The sequence below is a fragment of the Perca flavescens genome, chromosome 23 (genome assembly GCF_004354835.1).
Source record: "Perca flavescens isolate YP-PL-M2 chromosome 23, PFLA_1.0, whole genome shotgun sequence".
In the NCBI taxonomy this organism is placed as follows: Eukaryota; Metazoa; Chordata; class Actinopteri; order Perciformes; family Percidae; genus Perca; species Perca flavescens.
The window spans coordinates 9,996,209-10,020,012 of NC_041353.1; the positions used below are offsets into that span (position 1 = coordinate 9,996,209).

The window sequence follows — 23,804 nt, forward strand, 5'->3', positions numbered from 1 at the left end:
CACAGTATAATACATGCACTGAGTCAGTCTTACCCTGACAGTCTGGTCGTCAGAGCAGGAGAGCAGCTGTGAGCCGTCAGGAGAGAACTGGACACGCTGGACCCAGCTCAGGTGTCCGCTGCAGTCAGCCATCTTCTTATTGGCCTCCAAGTCCCACAGCTGGAAGACACACACAGATGGACAACTGTCCACTTATTCACCACTGTTTAGATACAGTACAGATACTTGGTACAGTAAGTGCAGTAAACAGTTCATACACAAGAAATGCAGAAAATGGGTCAGAAAGAGAAATAAAAAAATAATTTCTACATGTATTCTTTCAACAATCTAACATGATAAAATGAAAAATATCCTATTAAACATGATCTACTGATGTTTTGAACATATTGATCATAAAAAGGACACTAAATATATAGTGCGATTGTGTGTTATTGTACCTCCACAGCGTAGTTTGAGAATGCGATCGCCAGCAAGTTACTGGTAGAACAGGCGTGACAGTATTGCACCGTGCTCAAACGATTCGTTCTGATCTCCAACAACATGTCCGATGTCTCCACATCAAACACCTGAGAAACAGCGACAAAAGACAACAAATCAGACTGTACGCGGGCTGGGCACAATATGGCTACCCTTTCCACTGCCGGCATATTTAAAAAGCTGCAAACATTTTACAGTTTTATAAATAATCGACGCATAATGGCATTTGTCTTTCCTTACCATAACACTTTTTACTTATGCACCCACCAATAATTAGTCCTATGTAGACCAATACTAGATTTTTGAGGCCAATATCAATATTTGAGAGTTTAAAAATTATTTGGATATTATTATTTAACATAAAACCTAAACATAAAAACTTATTGTCACTGCTCCCTGGTGGACAAACTATGTAACGGCAACAATGTTTCTAAATGACCTCAAACATATCTTTGGCATTTTTGTACTTCAGTGTATCTACGCTGATACCAGTCTGTATGCATTAACGTCAGCGGATAATATCAAGCATGCCAATGTGAATCTACGCACATAGTATGTATTGTACATACTGAAAGTGTGTATTGAGCTGTACTGTACAATAAAAAGTGGTATGTTGTGCAAACTTGCAACATTAAAGTCTTGTGTTCCCTCTCCTTAAAGTCAAAGGAACGAGCTCAGACTTGTCTGCTGGGTTGTTTCCCAGAATACAAACAAATGTAGACATAGAGGACACAGACAAGACTGATGGCAGGACGAGACTTGATTTTGGAAAGCTCGGGAAGGGGAGGGGTCGTTCACATTTACAACCAGGACACACGTTCTTTAGACTCTCTGGAAGACAAAGTGACAAACAGTCTCTCTTCCCTGTCTGCTTTAATGAAACGACAAGTAGTACAAAGTGAACCCTGTGGTGTTAGATTTTAATCTGTACAGCTGAGACATGTACGACGAGAGAGAGAAAGAACCACATCCAAACCCTTCACACCTTCTTTATCACACATTCAGTACTTCCCACACATCAACAGCACACTACGGCAAACAGTAGACTGCATCGCTAATCATTATAATATATATATATATACCCTAGGGCTGTGCAATTCATCGAAATTTAATCATAATTATGATTTTGGCTCCTAATGGAAAAAAAGAAATCTTAAAAATTATAATTATTTTGCACAATATGTTTTGCAAGTAAACTTTTATTTTGTCGTGTTCTGAATGAAAAAAAAGTTCAAATGGGAAAAGTATTATGGGAAATGTCACAGTTCTAGTTGTTTTCACTGTTGATTTGTTTAACTTCTTCACTGTTTTTTTTAAATTCAATAATTGCAACATCTTTCCAAAAGTCAATGAGTAATTGTGTTAAACAATTGTGGTTTCAATATTGACCAAAATAATTGTGATTATGATTTTATCTATAATCGAGCAGCCTTAATATACCCTTTCAACCAAATGTTCACGTTTCAAAATGCTTACCAGAGCAGCGTTCCTGGCCGCACATATGATGTGTTTGCCATCAGCAGTCCAGGTGCTGCACTTGACAAGCACCTCTTCATCACTCTCTGCAAACATGTCTCTCACGTTGATTGTCTTCCACTCATTGGCAGACGACAGCTGAAATAGCTGCACACATACATACATACATACATACATACAGATACTTAGTTACTAGCCCAATATGCTTTGTCATTAGGACAGCTTTACAAATATCTAGTTTTATGGCAATCACCTTGACGGTACCGTCGTTGGAGGAAGTGGACAAATAGGTGTCATCAGGAGAGAAACAACAGTGGTTGACTGGCTCAAAGTGGCCAAACATGGTGTTCTGGGAGGATGGCTTGTTGAGGTTCCACAGCTGCAGAAACGCAGTGAGAAAGAGATATATAAAGATAGATGAGAGATAGATGAGAGAGAGAGAGAGAGAGAGAGAGAGAGAGAGAGAGAGAGAGAGAGAGAGAGAGAGAGAAAGAGAAACGCAGAGAATGAGCAACAGTTGCTTGTTGTAACAAAATGAGTACAGTAACTTACTTTTCACTCTATTACCTGTACAGTTTAAGGTTACTTTTACGATGGCCCCGAGAGTGAAACCAATTACAGAACCGCCATGCAAGAGGAGATAACAACCAAATAGAAAAAAATATAACCAAATACAGAAGCGCTGCAAGTAGCACAGATGTTTGCGTGTAGTATACTTGCATGCGTTTTCTAAAATTGAAGTGCGTTGAGCTCACAGTGCCGCTGGCATATATATTTTACTCTTTAGTAAAACGATACACAAGACAGGCAAATAACACACTCGCACACCTTGACATTCAAGAACTTGTCGTTGGAGCAGGTGGCCAGCAGGACGCGTTGTGTCGTGTTGGTAAACTGACAGTGGTTGACCTGCTCTTCATGCTCCTCCTCAAAGACCCTCAGCAGCATGGATCGCTCCACATTCCACACCTGAAAGAGACACACAGTGTCAAAATTGTTATGATAAAATGACAACCAGAAATGATGTGTTTGGTGAGTATTTAACTTGCCTGTGTGTTGCTGAAATCAAGTTGGTCCCAATGGGTGAGCTATCTGCTTACCTTGACTTTCCTGTCACTGGAGCAGGTTGCTAGTAGACGGTCGTCAGGGGAGAAGGCACAGCAGAGCACCTCGTCATCATGGGCCTGGATCTCTGTGAGCTTCTCACCTGAGGTGCTTTTAAACACCTGAGGGGAAAGGTACGATGACATCAGTAACACAACAATATGTATATTCAGTAAAAGTTTAGTATCACCCATTAGGAACACAAATTCCTTTCCTATGGTAGCTGTATTACAATTTTTTTTTCTAGAAGTCTATTAAACTGGATCATTTATGAGTGAATGACTTCCCTAATGATCATTGTGTTTTGCTTTTGTACACATCTATGCAGTGAAGTGATACCCCTTATGAGGAAGACATTTTTCTGGGAATTTTGATGTACGCCCAGAAAAACTAATAACTAATAATACTAAAGATAAAATTGGGTACCCAAACCTACAGTGTAAACATTATAAATATGGATACACAATATACTTGAACACTGACACATCAACCCGACGGCCGACCGGCGGCAGAAAAGGCAGTCGGACTGATCGGTCGGCTCCCCGAGGTCCAAAAAGTGCCTCGGAACACACCGAAGCAACGCCGACTTGAGCGTACGTTCTGGTCGTGCACGAGACGAAATACATCTCCATAACAGCAGGCGGCACTGATCTGTATTGTCACCCAAAAATTTTTTTGCCGGAAATGACGAACAAGTCATAATGGCGGCTTGTTCAAAATACAATCTCATATTTTACAAAAATAGTTCACTGAAACACGAAATAGGCCATACGGTTGCTGATTCTATCTTGATTTCAGATCGACAAAGGTCAGTTTAAAAGATTTTCGTCAGATTTTGAGAGGCGTTCGTCGCTCATCCCGCTCATCATTTCAGGGTTAGCACTCCACCAATCAGTTTGGTCATTGAGTCCGACTGCCCACCCTCCGATTCAACATGTCAAATCGTCCCAGAACGAAGGCCGACGGCCCCTCCAACGGACGACGGCACGGAACACACCGAACAGACTCGAGTCACTGACCTCGCCAGACTGTCCAATGGCTGATTATCGGGTTGGTTTGTCAGGGCCTCTAGGCAGTGTATTTCAAGTGGATGCAGCAGTATTTGTTCTCCATGGAAACTATTTGCACACACGAACGCACACACAGAAACATCTCTGCTTTGATACCTTTAGTGTCTTGCTGGCTCCACTGGAGGCGATCTTGGCTCCATCATGGGAGAAGCAGGCGGAGTAGATGGAGCCCTGGTGGGGGTGGATCACCAGACGGGACAGATTCTCTACGCTGCTCTTATTCCTGTGCAAAAAAAACCACAAATATCAGTCCAACCTGGGATACGCAGCCTAGGATCACTATTTTTGTATTGTATTTCTGTACAATTCATAATAAGGCTGAATATAAAGCTAATATACAGGTTATTGTTCAGTTTACTAGAACTATTTTGTACTGGATAAATCAAATCCAAATTGAATGCATTCTCCCTAAGTCACTTTGAATAAGATAATCTTGTGCCATTGCATTACTCCATTTTAGATGCATTAAATTGTCATGAATGTTTCACACAGTAAATGTGCAGGTTTCAATGAAAATGAGAGATTTTGCATAAATTGCAACAGAAATTTAAAGTATGTGAAAAAGAAAAAAACTGCATTTAATTAGTTTTTATCTCAATATAGTCGCAGAAATCTTCTACAAAGCAGTTTGCCACAAATCATTTTAAAGAGAACTGATGCATAGATAGCACAACAAGAACAATCACACCACAGTAAAATATTTGCTTGCTTGCATACAGCCAGTCAAAGTAGAGTTTCCCCGTGCTGGCCCGGCCCTGTGCTTGCAGCAGAGCCTGTCTGTAGACCTCGGAGGTTTGTGGCTGAGACAGAGCAAGCTGCACCACGTCAGGGAAAGGACGCTGTTCCAGCTGGTGGCCGTTCAGAGAGAGAAACTCCTGGAATTGACTGCGCACTTCACTGTTCTGGGGGGACAGAAAATAAGTCTGCTGCATGTTACACTGACAAGAAACTCTGCACAACTATACTTCACAAAGCACCATAAACTTTAGTCTTTAAATAATTTCTTGATGTTAACACATTTTTTTTGTGTATTGATTACGTTTGTCCCGGTTTACATATCCGTCACCCTAGTCTCACATTGCCAGACCTATCTCTCCAGTGCTGTACCGTCACCCTAACCCCTAGGGGTTTTGGCCTTATACTCTTTTTTGCTTGCCCTTTTGTCATGCAAGTCATTTACTCAGTGTTGTGTAAAAGTTGTCTTAGTAAAGTGTTATGTAAATTATATAATATCTGTTTCTATTTAAAGGTTGTTTTTACATAAATGACAGAGTGACTCCGTCTTCTCAGAAATCATCATACATGTCATCCACAAAGCACACTTTTCAGTTATACCGTATTTAATTATGCCTATAACTTGTACAGATAACAAACATTTATTGAAAAATACTGATGAAACTACACATTGGACACAAGATTAAATTGTTTTTTTGGCATAAAAATCCTAAATTACTGTTGCCAGTGCCTTTTTACTATGAACGTCCTGGTAAAACAGGTGTGGGAGTTACGCATAATAGCCCAATGCTTCCCCACTTGTGTCTAGTAAAACCATTTGCCAATTATCAAATCTGCCCTCTTGCAATTATGAAAATTGGAAAGGGAACAGGGGACAGCAAAAACAAGGTAGGGCAATAAACGTGTTTCTAAATGAGATAATCAAAAACAACTGGGGGGGAAGATAATAGAGGGACATTCATTTGATTAAATTCAAGGACAGGACAAGGGCAAGAAAGACAGATGGACTTCTAAACATGAATTTTCCCTGAAGAGAGACTCATATCTGGGCAAAGTTCATATTTTAATAAAAGGGGAATGGGTGTCACCCTCACCTGCTGTAATTTTCTTTCTTGTGACAGTGGAACAAAATCAACAACACACAAAGTCATGCTTGGTTTCATACATAGTACAGTTATGTTGTCTGCTGACCTCTTTGTCCAGAATGGGTCCATACTCCACATAGTCATTGATGAGGTGAGCTGGGCCCATGATCTGGGCCTTGATGCTAACCCAGTCCAGAGAAAACATGAGGGAGTAGAGCTCCTAGATAGAGAGGGAGTCAGAGAGAGATGCTTAACACTGTTATTGAAACTTTCATGCCAATAAAGTAAAACTGAATTGAACTTTAATTGATATCCATACCTGTGGAAAAACAGGTAAAATGGTACTTATGTGCAGTTAGATGAACTGTGTTCCACTGTTAAGCATTAGGTAAAGATCTATACAGTTCTACAAAAACTTTACAACTCATTTGGTTAATTTCCAAGCTCAATTATCACTAGTTGTTCATTTAAATGACAGAAAAGTGGAAAATGATGTTTGAATTTGGAATGTGTGTATGTGTGTCTGTGTGTGTGTGTGTGTGTGTGTGTGTGTGTGTGTGTGTGTGTGTGTGTGTGTGTGTGTGTGTGTGTGTGTGTATATAGGTGCAAACTACTTGTTTTCATATTTGGTAGCCTAGGACACACAAACACACAGGTTGGTAGTAAGAGGGCTGCAACAACTTGGGTTGGTCAAAAAGAGGGCTAAACAGCTTGCAAAGTTCTGTGCCATATCTGCTATTATTGGCAGCGGCCACATATGGCGGAGATGTTGGTACTTATACCCTTAAGAACTGAGTATTGTGCTTATTAAGTGATATTGTGAAGACCTGCTGCATACCACTGGTCCATGGGTTTGTATGGATGTGTGTGTGTGTGTGTGTGTGTTACCTGAGAGAGGTTGGCTTTGGCCATGTGGTGGGTCAGGAATCTGATCCAGTAGAGACATTCCTCATCTCCTGAGGTGGGAGGACCATCTCTGTAGTGCTGCTGGTACTGATGCACCACCTTACTGTGGAGGCTCTGAAACACACACACACACACACACACACACACACACACACACACACACACACACACACACACACACACACACATTTGCCCACTTTACAAAAAGATTAAAATCCAAAAGTCTTGAAACTTGTAAGGTTGCATCCATACTCACCTTGAGCTGGGTGCGATTCTGCTCCACCAGGAAGTCCAGCTGGAGGTCATGGAGGTAGTACAGGTAGGGTTTATTGTTACTGTCCACAAAAAGCAGAGACTTGTTGACAAACTCCTCGAGAATGTCCTCCACCTGCTCCGGCTCGAGGTCCCACAGAACAGACAGCACCTGGAAGAAGGAATAACATTGTAGCCTGTGTGTCCCTGTTTAGAGCAAGATTATCCTGATCATTTGTCCAAATATAATATATAATATAGCATCCAATTCATAGCTCTGGCTGTGTAGCCAAACCTTTGCAGGGACTTTGATGTCCTTCTCTAACACGCTAAGGTCCTTGTAGAGCTCTCGATGTTCGTCAGGTAGGACTTCAATGCTCGCATCCATGGCTTGGTCCAGGGCGTCGTAGTCGTAAGACGATGACTTCCTTATACGCTTGAACTGCTTCTGCTGCAGTTGGTTGAGGTAGTAACGCCAACGGTTGGGTTTCTCTTTGAGGAGAGCCCCGATCAGGGACACCACCAGAGGGGAACCTGAGATGTCGGCACAGAAAAGCAGAAAAATGTGTGTGTTAAAAATGGTACAATAACCCCAGAAAACACAAGATGTGAATCTGCAAGAGGATAACTTACTAATATTTTTAAAGGGTAATTTACATTACCAATATGAGCAAATACAGAATTAAATCAAGTCTTTTTCTCTTGTATAATCCTATGAGAAACATTCAAATATTTTAAATCTATATGCCAAATTGTATATGTAACAATATCTGTAATTTATATTGTGAAAAAAATAAAGGATTGCATGCATGTATAAATACGTTTCAGTTTACAGACCTTTGCATTCTTTGACTATGCTGCGAGCTTCCTCAGGAAGTCCGTGGAGTTTAGTGTTAGTGTACAGAGCAAGAATCTCAAGTCCCTTCTTTTCATCTAGACCACTCTCCACTTCCACCTCATATTTGGCACCTACAAAATAAAATAGAAAAGAATAGATCTTCATTGTCATTGTTTCACAACAATGAAACACAGTTTAGCAGCTCTCAATATGACAAACAGAAATTTACAATTTACATTGCAAATTTTAATAAAAGCACAGCACATACAGTACATTTTTGAAGGCACAACTGTCTTTTCCAGTGTAAATAAAATAATCACAAAGGGTCTAATTTATTCAAGTTACATGTTTAGTGTCCAGAGTAAAAAAAACAAAAAGGGCACATACCACTAACAGAGTCAACGAGGCTTCTATTTCTGGTGGTCAAAAGTATCCGACAGTGGATATCAAACGCCTTTAGTACTGTGCTGTCCCAGATATCATCTAGAATCAGCAGGGATCTGAAGCCCAAACAGAAACAGACAAGTAATCAGAGACAAGAACACTATTTTGCCTTGTGTGTTGCAGTCAAATTTGAACAACAGTAATATCCATCTGTTTATCCAAACATATAGTAACCTTGGATATCTGCGCAGGGTGAGGTAGCGCAGGCGCTCCTTGGCCTCATCCAGAGAGTTGGGGGGCCGGTGGAGGGAGGGGGAATCCAGGCTCTGCTCAAGACGGAAACACAATGACTGGATCTTCACCATTAAGTCTGGTTTGTCCAGCTGGCCAATGGACAGCCAATGGATCCCTCCGGGAAAGCACTCTGCAGATAGAAGAGGAAAAGGGAGGAGAAAGACACATCAGATAGGTAAGAGCTGAAAAGCTAACGAAAACTGACAATCAGGCAAACATGTTTGAGATTGTAACATTTTTGAGAATGAAAATCAGTCCAGGATTTGAATTCTTTTTCTTTCTATAGTTTCACAATGTATGCCAATAGTTAGTGTCAGCCAGTCAAAGAGTATTCACCTTCGATGAGTCCATGGTGTCTGACAGCCTCAGCCGCCAGGACGGATTTGCCCGAGCCAGCCATGCCGAAGACAGTGACCCAGCCAGGCTCTTTCTGCAGCCGGTAGAGTTTCTCCCTGACGCGGTTTACAAACTGTGGCCTGCTCACAAACACCACGGGCCTCTGTGGTACGCCACCTTCACTAAGCACTGTCTGGACTGTTAGACAAAAAGGAGAGGAATTGACAGACAATACCTAAATCAAAAGCATTAGGACAATAAGGGCAGACACATTCAATAAGTGCTAAGGTTTTCAACCTTCCAAGTGCCAAAATGACATTTTAAAGAATTTTAAATTGAGCTTTCAAGATCACAATTCTGACCAAAATAGCGCATGCAACCGATCACCTTCACTGCACATGAATTTGTTTCCCACTAACACTCAAGGACTCCCAAGCACTGACAGCACAACCTCCATTCTCTCCACTTGGTAAAAACACCCAAAGCTCATTTTTCTCACCATAAGATGTGCAGCCATCAGAGGAGCTTTTATATGCACCGGGTAACGTCTGCGGTAGGTCATCATGTAGCAGATTGGCCAAATCATTGTATTTCTCCGTGATCAGGGCATTGTAGAAGGAGATGTAGCCACGGTTGTCCTTCCTAAGTAGCAGCTCCAGCAGGGCCACAGCCTGATCCTTCCTGGTGGGCTGGACACACACAGACAGAGAGAGAGAGAGAGAGAGAGAGAGAGAGATAGAAAGAAAGAAAGAAAGAAATAAAGACACATTTTATTTACATGCTGCTATTTAGAAGATTCTCATATGAGCAAGTGAAAACATCTATGATTTGCCATTTTGGACATAGAACAAGTTTTTAAAGGCATATGCATGTTTTTTAACAGTAACAATGTATAAAAATAAATGAATCACACAATAAAAGCATGCCATTTTCTAATGTTGCTGAAGTCAAAATAAGCCATTGATAGTCATAGACAATAATCATACGCAGTTACAGTCAGGAGTAGGCGGTGCAAATGTCAGACCCACAGAGAGTAGATAAGATATAAATCTGATTCTTGGTGCTAAAATCAGAGACCGGGGTGAAGATAAAAAGTTAGGATTTTTTTAACAAAACATATGGGCTATGCTGCTAGTTCACTTCCTACAGCTGCTAATATGTATTCTTTGAATGTGTCCCTCAGCATAGTCTCACTTTGCCAGACCATCCCCACGCTGCAGAGAGGAGGAGGGTCTGGCTAGTCTGCATTGCATTCCGGGATGGGAGAAAAAGGTGCTATGGTTTATTGGCATTTCTTTAACCTAATCATAGTTGTCATGGCTATGCTTTGCACGGAGCCGCTGTAAAATAGTTGTGCGAGAGAAAACTCAGATTGGACCGATAGTCTACGCAGCTGTCTCAATTTACCATGCAGAGATCTGAGGAGCAGTTAACCATAGTCCTCATAAATCCACCGGAGTTTACAATTACAACACAAAGAAAGCGGAAGGAAAAAGACATACATGATTCCGGCAGAATTGTAATTGTAATTTCCCCTTGCGGGATTAATAAAGTATAAATTATTATTATGAATTTCCGGCGGCACCGGAGCAATCCCAGAAGTGGAACGTCGACGATATAGACTACCCTCAGCATAACCAAAGATAATTGTCATTCTGTAAAAAAGAGCCAGCTAATTGTTGAAAGACTGCAAGGAAGGTGAGGAGTTTTGTCTTTAACAACCCTGAAATCCTTATCATTAATTGGGAAGATAAAGTGGGAAAATGTAAACGGAGTGAATCAGGAGGACGGTGACTCACTCACATGGACAATGACAAAGTCCAAGAGGAGGGAAGGAGAGCAAGAGTGCATAAAAATAAATTATTCAAATAACAGTGGGCAAGCACAAAACAATTTTACAAACGAATTAATCCGGGACAAAAGCTGTATGTTGACCATATTTAGTGGCAAACGTGTGTCCGTTTTGAAAGAAATCAGGATCAAAAAGCAGCAACATAGAAAAAAACATCTTAAATAACATTGGTTTCAAATTATTAATAATTTCCCCTTCACCTTCCCAGCTTGAGCAGAGGCTCACCTTGTTCATGATTCTCTCCTCCTCGTTCACAGTCAGCACACCATCACTGATCATATGGTCCATCAGGTAGGAGGGCTTTATGTCCTGCTCCAGTCTGTGGCGAAAGCGCAGCAGACAGCTCCGTGCCCCTTCCTCCAACGCCATCTCTGCACAACACGGCCACCATGCAGGATCCTGGTACACTGAAAATGAATGGAAGAGATACCTGAGATTACTTCAGTCATATACACACAAGATAGCCAAAAGTATGTGGACACCAAAACATTACAGCCATATATAATTGTTACATTTCATTCCAAAACTATGTACAGTAATATATCCATAACAGCCTCTATACTCTTCTGGGAAGACTTTTCACAAGATTTTAAAAGTGGCTGCAAAGATTTTCTCCCATTCAGCCCACAAGATATTATGCAACTGTCACAGTAACAAATAATAATGATGATGAAAATAATTGTTAGTTGCAGACCTAACAGCCTCAAAATAAACAAAGTATGCAGACACTATTTATATAGTGTACTTGTGACCAGTGGTGAAATAAGTACTCTTACCATCGTAATACCACAGTGTATACATACTATGTTACAAGTAACAGTAATGCATTCAAAATGCTACTTAAGTAAAAGTGCAAAAGTATAAGCATCAAAATATACTTAAAGTACCAAAAGTCAATGTACTCATTATGCAGGATGTCCCATTTCAGTATAATGAAATGTAATGGAAATATGTAAGTAACGTACGTAAGTTAAGTACAAGTTTTTACTGAAGTACAGTTCTTGAGTAATGTACGTAGTTACTTAGTTTCCACCACTGATTCTAATATGTGCCGCAAAATAGAAATACAAAAAGAGGAAGCGGGAGATCCTAAAAGTGAAAATGCAAGAGCTTATCAGTTATTCGCGGAGTCCTTACCCCTTACCCATTACCTTTAGAGCTTAAGCAGTCTCCATAATATTTTATTCTAAAGTAATAAAGTCAAAGTTTAGAAAGCTTACCGACCTGGTTATCGGTTCAATTTATTATGAACAGCATGTAACTTTAGTATCATCAAAAAGTGAGCTATTTTTAGACAACTCTGCGGTGTCAATGAATGTGAAAGTGAATATAAATACTTCACTTCAGGGCTAAAGTTACCTATGCTGACAAAGTGTCGCGACCTTTCATCTTATCATTCACCTACGTTAGACTGACACACTGCTTATGTCAATACTTGTCACTATAAGTTTACTCACTCTGACCTAGCTAGCTAACGTTACTAACAAATTAAACAAAGAAAGTAACCACTTGTAATTAACAGTTTGTAACTTACGAAGGTCTTCTTTTCTTTGCCCTTTGCCGAGGAAGGTATTTGTTGAACTGTATATAGCTGTAAGTCACGTTTTAAAGAAGCTTATTAGTAAAAGAGGGCAATTTATTTCTCTGTTAACGTTGTACAACACGCCCAATTTTGAAAGAACAGTGCTTCCTGATTCACAACAACAAAAACAACAGCGTGAAGCAGCCAATTGCGTGGCGAGATTTCAATCACGTGAATGGTGAGGTCATGCATTCACGATTCTGTAACTGGGCAAACTGATGCTGCTTTCATGGACTCTTCCTCTGCCCGGACATTAGTGAGTTCACTCATTAATACGCCTTTTTTGCATTACTAATCTGTTAGTTTAACCAAAGTAGTTGTGTACAGCACTTCTTTTCTTCTGAATTTCTGATACTGCCTCAATGCTTTCTGTCTTCTAAATTTTACATTCGTTGGTAATTCAAAAGGTTTTCCATTTTTGTTTGAAACTCCTGAATTGCAAGATTTTTGGACTGCATTTTAAGGTTACATTACTGCCTAGTGACAGGAAGAGATGAGAGCGTGTTTATTACACAATATAGGGATGTACTGATAATGCAAGTATAAGTAGCCATAAATAATTGTAGATTAATGTTAATAAATCAGCTTGTGGTCAGACTTGCAAAGCACTACTACTTTCTGAATAAAACGTATAAATCAAAATCCCCCCACTGTATCTCCATTAGAGATATAGTTACCTTTAATGAATTTGGTCCTTATTTTATCCCTAAGGATGTAAATCTCACATGTTGTTCCAGTTTCTTATTTTGATTATAACTTCCCTCAAACAGCAGCATGTAATCAGGGATGTTTTATTGAAATTCTGAATAGTTGATGTATTCCCTGTGAAGAAAAGGAAATATGTATTACAGTTTAATGTAGCTTTTTATTTCTATTTTGTTCTACACATGTAATAATTGAATAGCCTTTGAACTAGCGAAAGACAATCATTAAGGTAAAAGTATTTGAAAAAAGATTAAAAATAAACATTAAGATTAACAAATTTGCCTCAAATAAATGATGTGGTCAGTAGTCTTTTTGAAGTTTTATTATAATAACAGTGATAAAGAAGAGAACAACAACTTTCAACATTTCCATGTAAACCTTTGTAAAAGAATGCAACTGCTTTTCTTTGTGCATCATTGGGCCCACTTTTGAGTTCAGCACCTTTCATTTCCCCAAAGGTTCTAACAGCCAACACAGCAATACTGTAACTACAGTACCTCAAAATGTAACAGAATCAACATAACAAGTATTCAACTGGCAGATAAGTAAAGGATAGAACATACATGTGACAAGTTACTCAAGTAAAAACTGAAAAATTGTTTAACCTCAACACAAAGCTACTCATGCAGACAAAAGCTGTTTCGAAGTCAAAATCCGAAACTTCATTTTTTTAAACTTCCTTTTTTGCTGTATAGTAATATCAGTGGATTAACAGGAATACAGAACATTTCGTTTTCTGGCTGATAAAGTTAAAGGAAGAACAATCAAAAGGACTAATTCAATGGGAAAGGGGCGATCTCATGTTTTGTCATAGTTATAATATATAAAATATATACCTTAGAATTTTAACAGTGATAAATAACTTGTTATACATAAGAAATCTGATATGCTACTTTTCTAAATATACAAACATATTCCTTTTGCTTCATAAAGCTTACTGTATGCTTTATACATTCTAAGGTTCCACCCTTTTCCCTCTGTGGATTCCCTCCACAATAACAGTCTGACTACAAACACATTTACAATGTAGGGGTCACCATAAGGTTCAAAAATGGATCACACTTACACTGGTTTTGCAGCTGTAAATATTCACAGGAGAGCATATTTTAGAGCATTTATCACAAAGGATGCAGGTCACGTTAAATGTCTAATGCATAGCGCCTACACTGCAGTGCCTTTACTGCTAAATGTAGTGATAAACTACATTTACAATACGATGAATGTAACTCCAGTGGCCTGATAGCAGTTGTACTGCCTAGCTATGGTAATATCTCCTTAGCTTTAGCTATGTCTAGTAGACCAAAAAAAAAGACTCATTTGACTACACAAGAGTATGGTTTTAATTGGAGGTGACCGAGTCCTGAATGGAGTCCTGAGGAGGGTTTGCTGCTGGTGGGTTGCTGCTGAACATCAGCTTTCTTATTATATCTGCGTAGAAAGGTCCATAGACAGCCTTGTTGTAGTTAACCAGGGAGATGAACTTTGCTCCCATCATTGCTAGTTCAGGCTTGATAGCAGTCAAGCCAGCTGGTACCTTTTCAAGTTTGACCTGGGGTTTAGGATCACAAATGAGTGCCATGAAGTAGTGCTGCACACGATCCTCTGCACAGACACAAAGAGAAGGAAAATAACCGGTCAAACAAACCTTCATGTTGGAGTAAAAAACCGACAATTTCACTCACAACTATGCATATTTCTCTTCCAATTAATATTATGTGAAAACATCTTTACAGTCCCGCAAAAAGATAAAATAAGCACACAGTCACTCCCGCTCACTCCATCTTACCAACAAGAGTGCGGATGGGATTGTCCTTCTGAGTGATGCTGCAGATCTGGCCTGTGAGGGTGCCCTGCAACGCTGGGGTCAGGGCAGGGTAGTTCCTCTCTGTTAAAGACTTGTTGAGCTCACAGCAGATCTGAGCACTGACACCCTTTAGTGCCTCTTCTAGGTTAAAGCCCCTACAGATAGGAGAGGAGTGTTCTGATTTTAGCTCCTAATTCACATAAAGTTGATAGCAAATAACCCATGATAATCAGTTGTATGTTTGAATACAGATTGTGGATTTAAGATGAATAAAAAAATAAAAAAAAGAATTAACTGACGGGCTATGCATCCCATCCAGCAGCACACTAATCATCCTCTTCATGCGGTCAGACAGGGAGGGCAGATCCTGGATAGGCCCTCCAACGGTGCTGTAGACAATGAGCAGGACCTCGTTCACAGCCTGATACTGCTGGAGCTGCCGTTGAATCTCTCGCAGACGTGTCTCATCAGTCATCCAGGTCTAGATAAGAAGCAAAAGAAGAGACTTAAGAATAGTTTGACATTTTGGGAAATACACGCATTTGTCTTCTTAAATTAGATGAAAAGATGAATACTAGAGTCATGCCTGTGCGCAAGTATGGAGCGGAGAGAAGATTGGCTTAGCTTAGACTAAAGACTGGAAAGGGGCACAAACTGCTAGCCAGGTTCTGTCCAAAATTGAATCCACCTACCAGTACCTCTATCTAGCTCATTATTTGGTAACATCACACATTCATGTTTACAACAAGACTACGCAAAATCATGGCTTCCACCAAAAGATAATTACAGCAGGCAACCCCCTGCAAAATAAAAATAAATATTTCAATATGTACATTTCACAAATAACACCCGATATACAAAAAAGGTAATATCTGTTTGTTGCATACGCACATTCAAAACAAACGCACCTCAGGCAGTGGACTCTTATCATAGTCCCATGTTAGGATGCAGAGAAAGGCAGTGTTGAGGATCTGAAAGGGCCCGGGAACCAGTCGCTGTCCTTTCCCCGGGCCGTTGGGCTGTTCTTTGGGGATGGTGGTCGACAGCTCCTCCAGTGCTGACTTGATCCAAGAGGTGGTGTGCTCCAAAGCACCTTTATCACAGCAATACAGATTGAGGAGTTGGTTTCGTAATACTTTTTTTCTGACAATTAACAGAAGGTTATGCATTTCTTCCACTGACCATATATTTGGCAACAGAAATAGTAAAACACACAGTATTTAAAGCTATAGAGAAAATAGTGTCCTTGTTCTCTCACTGGGTGTTTTGTCCAGGATGCTCTGAAACTTTTCCCTCTCGTATTCAACACCCTGCCTCTGCAGCACAGGCCTCAGATTATCGATTGTAAAGTTGACTGTGTCTGCCTTCATCAGGTCCAGCACACGGAAGACCTCCCTGGAGGGTAAAAAACAACAACATTAAAGCCACTGTGATTGACTTGCTTCTTACAAATTAGCTAAATAGGAAAACTCAAGTTTTTCTCTCAGACTGACAATACAAGATCTGTTAATAATCAATTCAAAAGCTTTTAAAATGCCATGTGTTTATTTACCTGAACAGTGTCACTTTGTTATCGGAGCTTTCACGGAGCTTCTTGATTTCCTCATCTCTGGCTGGTGCACACATCTTGCCCATGGTGGTGATAATGTAGGAGGCAAGCCCCGGGATGTCTACAGCATCGTTCTCAGCCTGCTGACGAATCAGATCCATGTCCAGCACCTCCATAATCTGGGTCCGCATTCGATTGGCACCCGGATTAAGAAATGACAGTAATATCTGTCCAAAGAGGAAAATGATAGAAAGCATGATTTAGAATTTAATTAATAAGGGACGTTGCGCAATCGTTGCCGTTTTTCTACATATACCAGTCACAAAAGGAGAAGACTGAGAAATAGAGAAGCAGTGACAAAAGGATCTTTAATATGTAAGAGGACTGCTATATAGATCATGCAGCAAATAAATGTATGGAATCAGAGAAATAAAGTCATTTCTACAGATCTGGTGAAGCTGTAAACATCACATTGTGTGTGCTGACCTCTCTGATCTCCTCCAATAATCTGATGGCTTGCCCATACTCAGGTGGGTCGTCGTTCAGCTCCGACTCCAGGATGTCCCAGAAGGCCTTGTGGACAATATCTCTAACTATCTTCCATAAACTAAAAAAAGAAAATTGAGGATTTAGATTAGCGGAGTATATAATCGTTCAGGAAAAATGGCCATTTCTGAAATGGGCTTTGGAAGGAATGATGCACAAGGTACTAAATAACAGACATAGATCTCCTAATAAAAAAAAACAAAAATAAAAAAAATAAAAAAATGGCATCAATCTTTTTGTTGAGCATTGAAAATATAATCTTATCTGCTGCTGTCCACTCTTCAATAAAGAAATGCTACTCCTTTCCTTTGCTCCCCTGATCTCTAATGTCTGTCCTCTTCACTCGCTTGTTCAGTTCAGTGTTGTGCTTAAGATAAACAGAGACAGAGGTCAATGAACACAGTAGAAATGGTGAAGTATGGTGTACGCATCATTTCTCATCCGTCTCTTTACTATAAAATGCAATCCAGATCTAAATGTATTATAAGATATATATGATCAAAAGGTTGTCTATCAGATTTCTACAATTTTATTGATCAATACACTTAGAAATTAGGTACTTATTCTTATTAAATATGGGGCCTGAACTCTTGACATAATTTGAGTAAATTCACCTTGTCTTTAACTGAAGTCATTAGAATGCCCTTTACTTTGAAGTAGCAATAACCTTCACAGGCAGTGAAACAATGGCTGGACATTTTAGGTATTAGTAGAGAAGCCCCTATATACTGTAAATGTATGCCATGTCCCTAGTTTATTTAAACTGCGGTTCCTCTTTGTTGATGCAGTTTGTCTAAGCTGTTCTCCTTAATAATTTGTCACCGTTTTTAATCATTCACCTTAAGTTGGGCACAAATAATGGCATCTCTTTGGATTTCCGCTGTCTCATGTTCCTTTGAAAACTCACATATCAGTTTCACACATTAGTATTCTGTGATAGAGGTTCCCTTCCATGAGGTGTACACATACTCTTGTCAATCCTGGGAAACTAGTTTATAATGAATTAAAAAGGTTAAATCTCTGTGAGCAAAGCTAATAGAGTGTGAAAAGTTAGAGAGCAATCCCAGAAGTTTTCCATGAAGCGCGTATCGGGGCTTGTATCACTTTAGACAAATTACGCCATCGATGCCTCCGAAGCCTCGTTGCTCGTCCAGATGCGAATGGTTCAGGAAGTGGTTCGAGTCTACACCAGTTTTATTATACATCCATGATATACACAAGCAAATACACTGCCCTTTGCCCAGGTAAACCACTGCCACTTTCCAGTTTTAGAATACCAACATTGCCCCTCCTGCCATTGTTGTATTATGACCAAAGGTTTTACACACATTTGATAGCCAAATTCCTCTCAAGGCAATTAGTTTAATATACAATTAGTTTAATATACAGTTATGTTATACAATCATAATCATCTCACCATTACTAGTGAATAGTACAAAGCAACGGCAAGTATAAATACTATAAAACCTGACATTTGTAATCAAAGCTCAGGTCCACCTTTATATTTTTGTAAAGCCCTTCGCTGACAAACTGGCATTTAGGTTCACTGATAATCCACAAAACATGATCAGGGTGTGACCAAATGGAGAACTTCTCATAACATACCTGTCCTGAGGCAGGCTTTTCGGCTCCAGACAGAAATTGCCGTTCACAATCATTTCATGGGCAAGGCTGAGATTGGACAGGTCTCTGGCAGAATCCATGACTACATCCAGGGTTAAGGTTTTGGGTGGGCTTGCTGTGGGAACCAAATATTGAACTTTGTAAACGGATGAAAATGAGCTTTAACTAAAAAATGTGAGAGCATAAAATTGACCGTTGAAGTTGCATGATGATAAATGCAAAATTCTGTGATTGTGGATAAAATACAGGCTCTGAAACACAAACTACAACAATGCTTCTGCTTAAAAATGCTTTGTTAGATCTCATTGCTTTCCTTAATAAAGTTTTTTTAATTGGTTATCCCATCTTAGGCTTGTAGTGAAGCCTAAATGGTTTTTAGACACCCTTGGAAGCCCTGGAACATTATCAGTACAAACAAAATGGAATTATAAATATTAATTGTCAAAGTGCAGTCTGAGTGCAGAAACTAACTAACAGGCCTTTCCTGAGAAAGGAAAACCAGCATGGACACAAAAAGTCAGTTGTCTACTGAGCTTATGGAGAGACCAGAAAAGCTGAGGTGGCAAACTCACAGGAAGGTGTGCTATGCTTGCTGGAGCAGTCGCTAGTGAAGCTCTCACGGTTGCTGGTCGACGTCATGCTGTCACAGCGCTCTGACGATGACTCCACATCGCTGCCTTGATCCTCACCGCTGGATGTGGATGCAGGTCGCTCATTATTTAGAGGCATCTTAGGGTTATAGCTGCACATGAGAAGATGGTTACAACCCTTAGCTTGTTAGCTATAACTTCAGCAGAACGGGTTTCATGTTCAGCACATCACAAGTTAATGGGTTTCTTACTACCAACAGAAACACAGGAACAGGTTTAGAATTTAAGTGACAGGTGATCATTCCTCCTTTGTGTGGAAGCTGCTCTGAAAAAAATAGGCTTGGGGCTGAGAGCCAAAGACAGAGTACATAATGTTAGAAAAGTATTGAGAGACAGACTAACGCATGGTTGGTTTTGGTCTTTTCATGGCATTTACAGACAAAAACAAAACGATCCATGGTTGGTTTAAAAATTAAGTTGTTAAATTGTAATAATTTAACGGCCGATCGGCCAGCTGGTTAGCTAGCTTGCTTACTTGCTTGCTTGGGTCTCAGTCTAGCACCAACCACGGTGCAGAGAATGAGGGAGAAAGGTCTACTGTCTCTTAAGTTTTACGGTATAGGGCCCCATTTTATTAGTTTATTTCAGTGTAGGTATGTAAATCTTTTAAAAGACATGTTTATGTTGAAATAAATATACCTATACAAGTAATTATGCATCTTGTTATACGTTTCCCCTTTTTATGGAAATAATGTGCAAAAATTGATTAGTTTTTTTAAGAAGGAATATTCATCAGTATAATATAGGAATATTAATAGGAAACGTCCTTTTGGGTTATTTTGACAGCCCTATGGTGTATTGAATTTATCATATAAGATGAAAATGAATGTGTCTGCCCTCTCAACTTTAGGCGTTTGCTTGCTTTACTCACTTCCGTTTTTGTGCATTTAATTTGCATGCAATAGTTGCGGTTGCCAGGGCAGTAGCGGATTGTAACAAAAAAAAAAAAAAGATTGTGGGCCAGTCTCCATGGAAACAGAGATAGCTGCCTTTTGTATCAACTTATTGTTAAACTCGATTAATAGTGCATTAAGTAATTCCTCGGAAAAACACTTTCAGTGTCCCTGAGTTGAGTGTTTACTGTCACAGAGGTCTCCAACACTATCCAAAGTCAGGAAACAAACTGAATCCTTTTCCATAACTACGTTTAAACAAAAGCTTGTATTCCTTGAGGACAAAAGGGACACTGTGTCCAGGCCCGTCTGAGATCAATTGTGTCTCCAGGGCAACATGGGACAACAGAGGGCTTCTCAACCGGCAGAACGATCCTGTTACACCAGTTTACAGGTTGTCTGTCCTCCACACAAATAAAAAACACATAACATAAGAAAGAAAAGGCACTATTTGTAAGAAAAACACAAGCTAAAGCCAAACTATACCACAGAACTTGTGTACATGTTTTTAATCAAAAAACACAAATTGCACACTTTGCTAAATAAAAACCCACAATGTATCGTGACTACCTTTAATTTAGTACTGCCTTTCTTATATTATCTGCCAGCACTGTATAAAACATAGTGCTGACAGGGTGACCCTTGGGTGTTCCTGTCCCTGGTCATAGTTATCTCCTGCCAAAAATGAATGCACACTCCCTCGCTGCTCTTTTGGTTTTAAAGATAGCTCAAGTGGTGGGGGTGGGTGTAGGGAGTGTGTGACTTCTATGTATCCCCCGCTGTGCAACTCATTCATTACATTATCTGCTAGACTTGACAGCTAGGTCACAGCTACGCAGCAGGCCAATTTTCAGAGATTATCTAGAGTGATGGGAGCAGTACAGTCCAGATTATGGATTAAGTCGGTCATCTGCTGCTTCATTATAAGAAATCTTCTGAGTAATAGGTAAAATATAAAACCTAAACATTTGACATGTGATTTAAAAAAGACTAACAATTACAATGGTTTTGACTGATTTAAAATATACTGTTAATTGTACACTGTATTTCGATGGATAGAGGGATCTTCAGGGATCCATATTCGACTGCAGTATAATGTAAACAAAGCAATGGATCAGGGAGGCTGGGCTAACTACACGGGGAGTCTCGTTATTGGCTGCAGCTCCCTGTCCGTCATTCCTACATGGAAAATCTTTGGTTACATTGCTGTGCACGTGGAAAGAAAAAAAATATCCACACACGCCTTAGAAGTGGGTGACACGTGATCTGAGCAGCAGACCATAACATGTACCCAACATTTCATGTAGTAGCATACATTTTATTTATATGCCCACGCCAGAACCCGATCAAAATGACAGTAAGACAACATGCATTACGCCCTTACTGCAAAAGACATTTTGTAGATAACCGTCAAAGTCGTCACTGCTTATATCATGGCATTGTTTACATGACAGCCTTTGTTACTTGACCAAACGCCCAGGCTATAACAGCCGAAATAATTTTATATAGCAGCTATACGTTGACATTGGCGTTGTCGTGATAGTTGGAATCTTCGACGGCTGTACTCAAGTTTCTGCTCCACAACAAATCCAAAATGGACGTAGTAGTTGCGAACAGTACCAGCCGAATGATTCGCAATTTCAAATAGAGTAAAATGTGGTTAACAAATGCGACTTTTACCTCATTCAAGTCTCCGGAAAAGGAGACTAATACCAAAAATAGCTCAACTCTGAAGAGAAGATTCGTCGTCGTCGTCCTGTGAAATTGCTCTCTGTTTAAAGGTCTTTAGTTACCCCAGCTGGCTTTAAGGACAAACAGACGAAACCATGCGATACATAGGGGCAATCAACAGCCGACTAAAGGCAAACACAAGGTTTATGATTAAAGATTATAGAAAGAGTAAAGAAGTCTTTCGATTAAAGTATACGTTTTAAACTGGTACATAAAACTAAATGCACACATTTAGCTAAGGCAAATTTATATAACATTCTTCATCATTATCTCCCTCTTGGTAGAAATGGTACGCTCTGCTCTTCTTCACGTGGGGCGTCTTGTTTACGGATGTGACCTCAGTGTCAGAGCCTGTCTATGGAGAGCCTGTTCACTCCCTATCTCACTCCCTATTAGCCCCATTGTACCAACCCGGAATTTTCCCGAGAGTGGAAGTTCTCCCCTTATTAGACATTCTCTGCTCAGTGTGTTTACAGAAGTGTTATTGTAATAGGGTCTCACTCTATATACTGTCTATGGTCTCACTCCATGTAGGCTAGTTACCCCGCATTTGAAGTAAATCCCCCCCAAAGTAAATCATTACATTTTTGGGTTAAGACTTATCAGGACAGCTGGAATTAAATGATGGTTATAACAACATTGCATTTACGTGGTAGGCTACTTAGCTTATTTGAAGCTACTTCTTAGATGTGATTCTTGCTGTTGCGAGTTTGTACCTTCATGGTTGAATAGCCTACACTTATTGGAAGTCACTTTGAATAAAAGCGTCAGCCAAAGGATATGTAATGGAATATGGGGGTTGATGGAGACTAAGTTTAAGAGCTGTTACCGGCGGCCACTAGATGTGGCAAACTGCATTAGGATACTTCTTTCTGGATACAAACCAACGTGCTGCTCATATCTTAATAATAATTGTTTCTTTTATTTCACATTTCACAATATTTACATGTGTTTAAATGACTCTTACTTATCTGAGATATCAGAGTGTATCCTATTGTGGGTTTACGGTTTAGTTTAATCTATTTAAAATTTTAAAAAGGCCATTTTAGAAATATTCCTGTCAGACTTATGCTCATTGAGGTCAATTGTGTTCAGAGTAAGCTTTGACAAATGTACTTCTTCTTAAAATTCCCTACAAAACATGACATTTTGTTACAAAACAATAAATACAATAAAGGAAAAAAAATTATACAATCTTGTTTCTGCAGATTGAATTTATTGTTATTTTTGTTCTTATTGGTCAGAACTTGTAGCCTGACGTGGTCATACTCAGATTCTAGTCGAACTTCCCGACCTCGAATTTTGTGGGCGGGGCATTTTTAGAAAAAATGTATGCTGGAAAAGAGCCTGCCTAATAATGTATATTTTTGTCAATAGAAACAAACCTGGCTTTCAGCATTAGTTAAAATTGAGTTATATGAAAAATAAACCGTTAAATGGCACTTTCTGGAGAGTTTTGTGCAAAGAAATTGAGAAATTGAGTCTTACATGATATGTGCAAAACTGCAAGAAAGAGGCTATACTTTGCATTATTGTGTATCAGGTATTAGGGCATATAGCATTTACATTACTGTTAATCAGTCATCACTTGATTACACATTGTATTACCTTGTTATGATATAAGAAGTGACCCATACAATGTGCCAAACTAAATGTGCCACATGAAGAGACAGTGCAGCATATGACAGTAGCAACAGCTGAGAAGATTTGGGTCTGTGGTGACCAGGTCCACCTCACACAAACGTCCTTCTCCCAATCTCTCTCTTTACTACAACACGCAAACACACACACACACACACACACACACACACACACACACACACACACACACACACACACACACACACACACACACACACACACACAGGGAGAATGAGATAAACATATGAATGGACAATACCACCCAGTAAAA

The 23,804-nt window shown here is 39.7% G+C and overlaps 2 protein-coding genes across 4 annotated transcripts in view; both read right to left on the reverse strand.

Annotated features, from left to right (window-relative positions):
• Positions 1-12,501, reverse strand: part of apaf1 (apoptotic peptidase activating factor 1) — a 48,594-nt gene extending 36,093 nt beyond the window's left edge. For all 3 annotated transcript variants that reach the window (XM_028570796.1, XM_028570795.1, XM_028570797.1), the window contains exons 1-19: positions 12,344-12,501; positions 11,035-11,216; positions 9,457-9,646; positions 8,958-9,155; positions 8,562-8,751; positions 8,331-8,443; positions 7,943-8,074; positions 7,401-7,639; positions 7,110-7,277; positions 6,836-6,967; positions 6,054-6,167; positions 4,845-5,029; positions 4,224-4,350; positions 3,054-3,179; positions 2,782-2,922; positions 2,207-2,332; positions 1,954-2,100; positions 438-566; positions 34-159 (exon numbers count right to left, since the gene is read on the reverse strand). In XM_028570796.1, the coding sequence (XP_028426597.1) occupies positions 34-159; positions 438-566; positions 1,954-2,100; positions 2,207-2,332; positions 2,782-2,922; positions 3,054-3,179; positions 4,224-4,350; positions 4,845-5,029; positions 6,054-6,167; positions 6,836-6,967; positions 7,110-7,277; positions 7,401-7,639; positions 7,943-8,074; positions 8,331-8,443; positions 8,562-8,751; positions 8,958-9,155; positions 9,457-9,646; positions 11,035-11,178 (2,727 nt within the window). In that variant the 5' untranslated portion in view covers positions 11,179-11,216; positions 12,344-12,501. The remainder of the gene's footprint in view (positions 1-33; positions 160-437; positions 567-1,953; positions 2,101-2,206; positions 2,333-2,781; positions 2,923-3,053; positions 3,180-4,223; positions 4,351-4,844; positions 5,030-6,053; positions 6,168-6,835; positions 6,968-7,109; positions 7,278-7,400; positions 7,640-7,942; positions 8,075-8,330; positions 8,444-8,561; positions 8,752-8,957; positions 9,156-9,456; positions 9,647-11,034; positions 11,217-12,343) is intronic.
• Positions 12,502-13,402: 901 nt separating this feature from the next.
• On the reverse strand, positions 13,403-21,975 carry tcp11l2 (t-complex 11, testis-specific-like 2). The gene is made up of 10 exons (XM_028571223.1): positions 21,842-21,975; positions 19,191-19,360; positions 18,601-18,733; positions 16,936-17,056; positions 16,453-16,676; positions 16,159-16,295; positions 15,809-15,993; positions 15,200-15,381; positions 14,883-15,055; positions 13,403-14,698 (listed from the first exon to the last, which is right to left on the reverse strand). Exons 1-10 carry the CDS (start codon positions 21,844-21,846, stop codon positions 14,436-14,438), a joined length of 1,593 nt encoding a protein of 530 aa, XP_028427024.1. The 5' UTR covers positions 21,847-21,975; the 3' UTR covers positions 13,403-14,435.
• Between the last annotated feature and the right edge of the window lie 1,829 nt (positions 21,976-23,804).

What these genes read in the sequence shown, in the direction of transcription:
- tcp11l2 (XM_028571223.1), bottom strand. An exon ending in CATCCTGGACAAAACACCCA is followed by an intron (nt 15,994 to 16,158) that starts GTGAGAGAACAA and finishes GCTGTGATAAAG; the next exon opens with GTGCTTTGGAGCACACCACC. An exon ending in CTGGATGGGATGCATAGCCC is followed by an intron (nt 15,056 to 15,199) that starts GTCAGTTAATTC and finishes TCCTATCTGTAG; the next exon opens with GGGCTTTAACCTAGAAGAGG.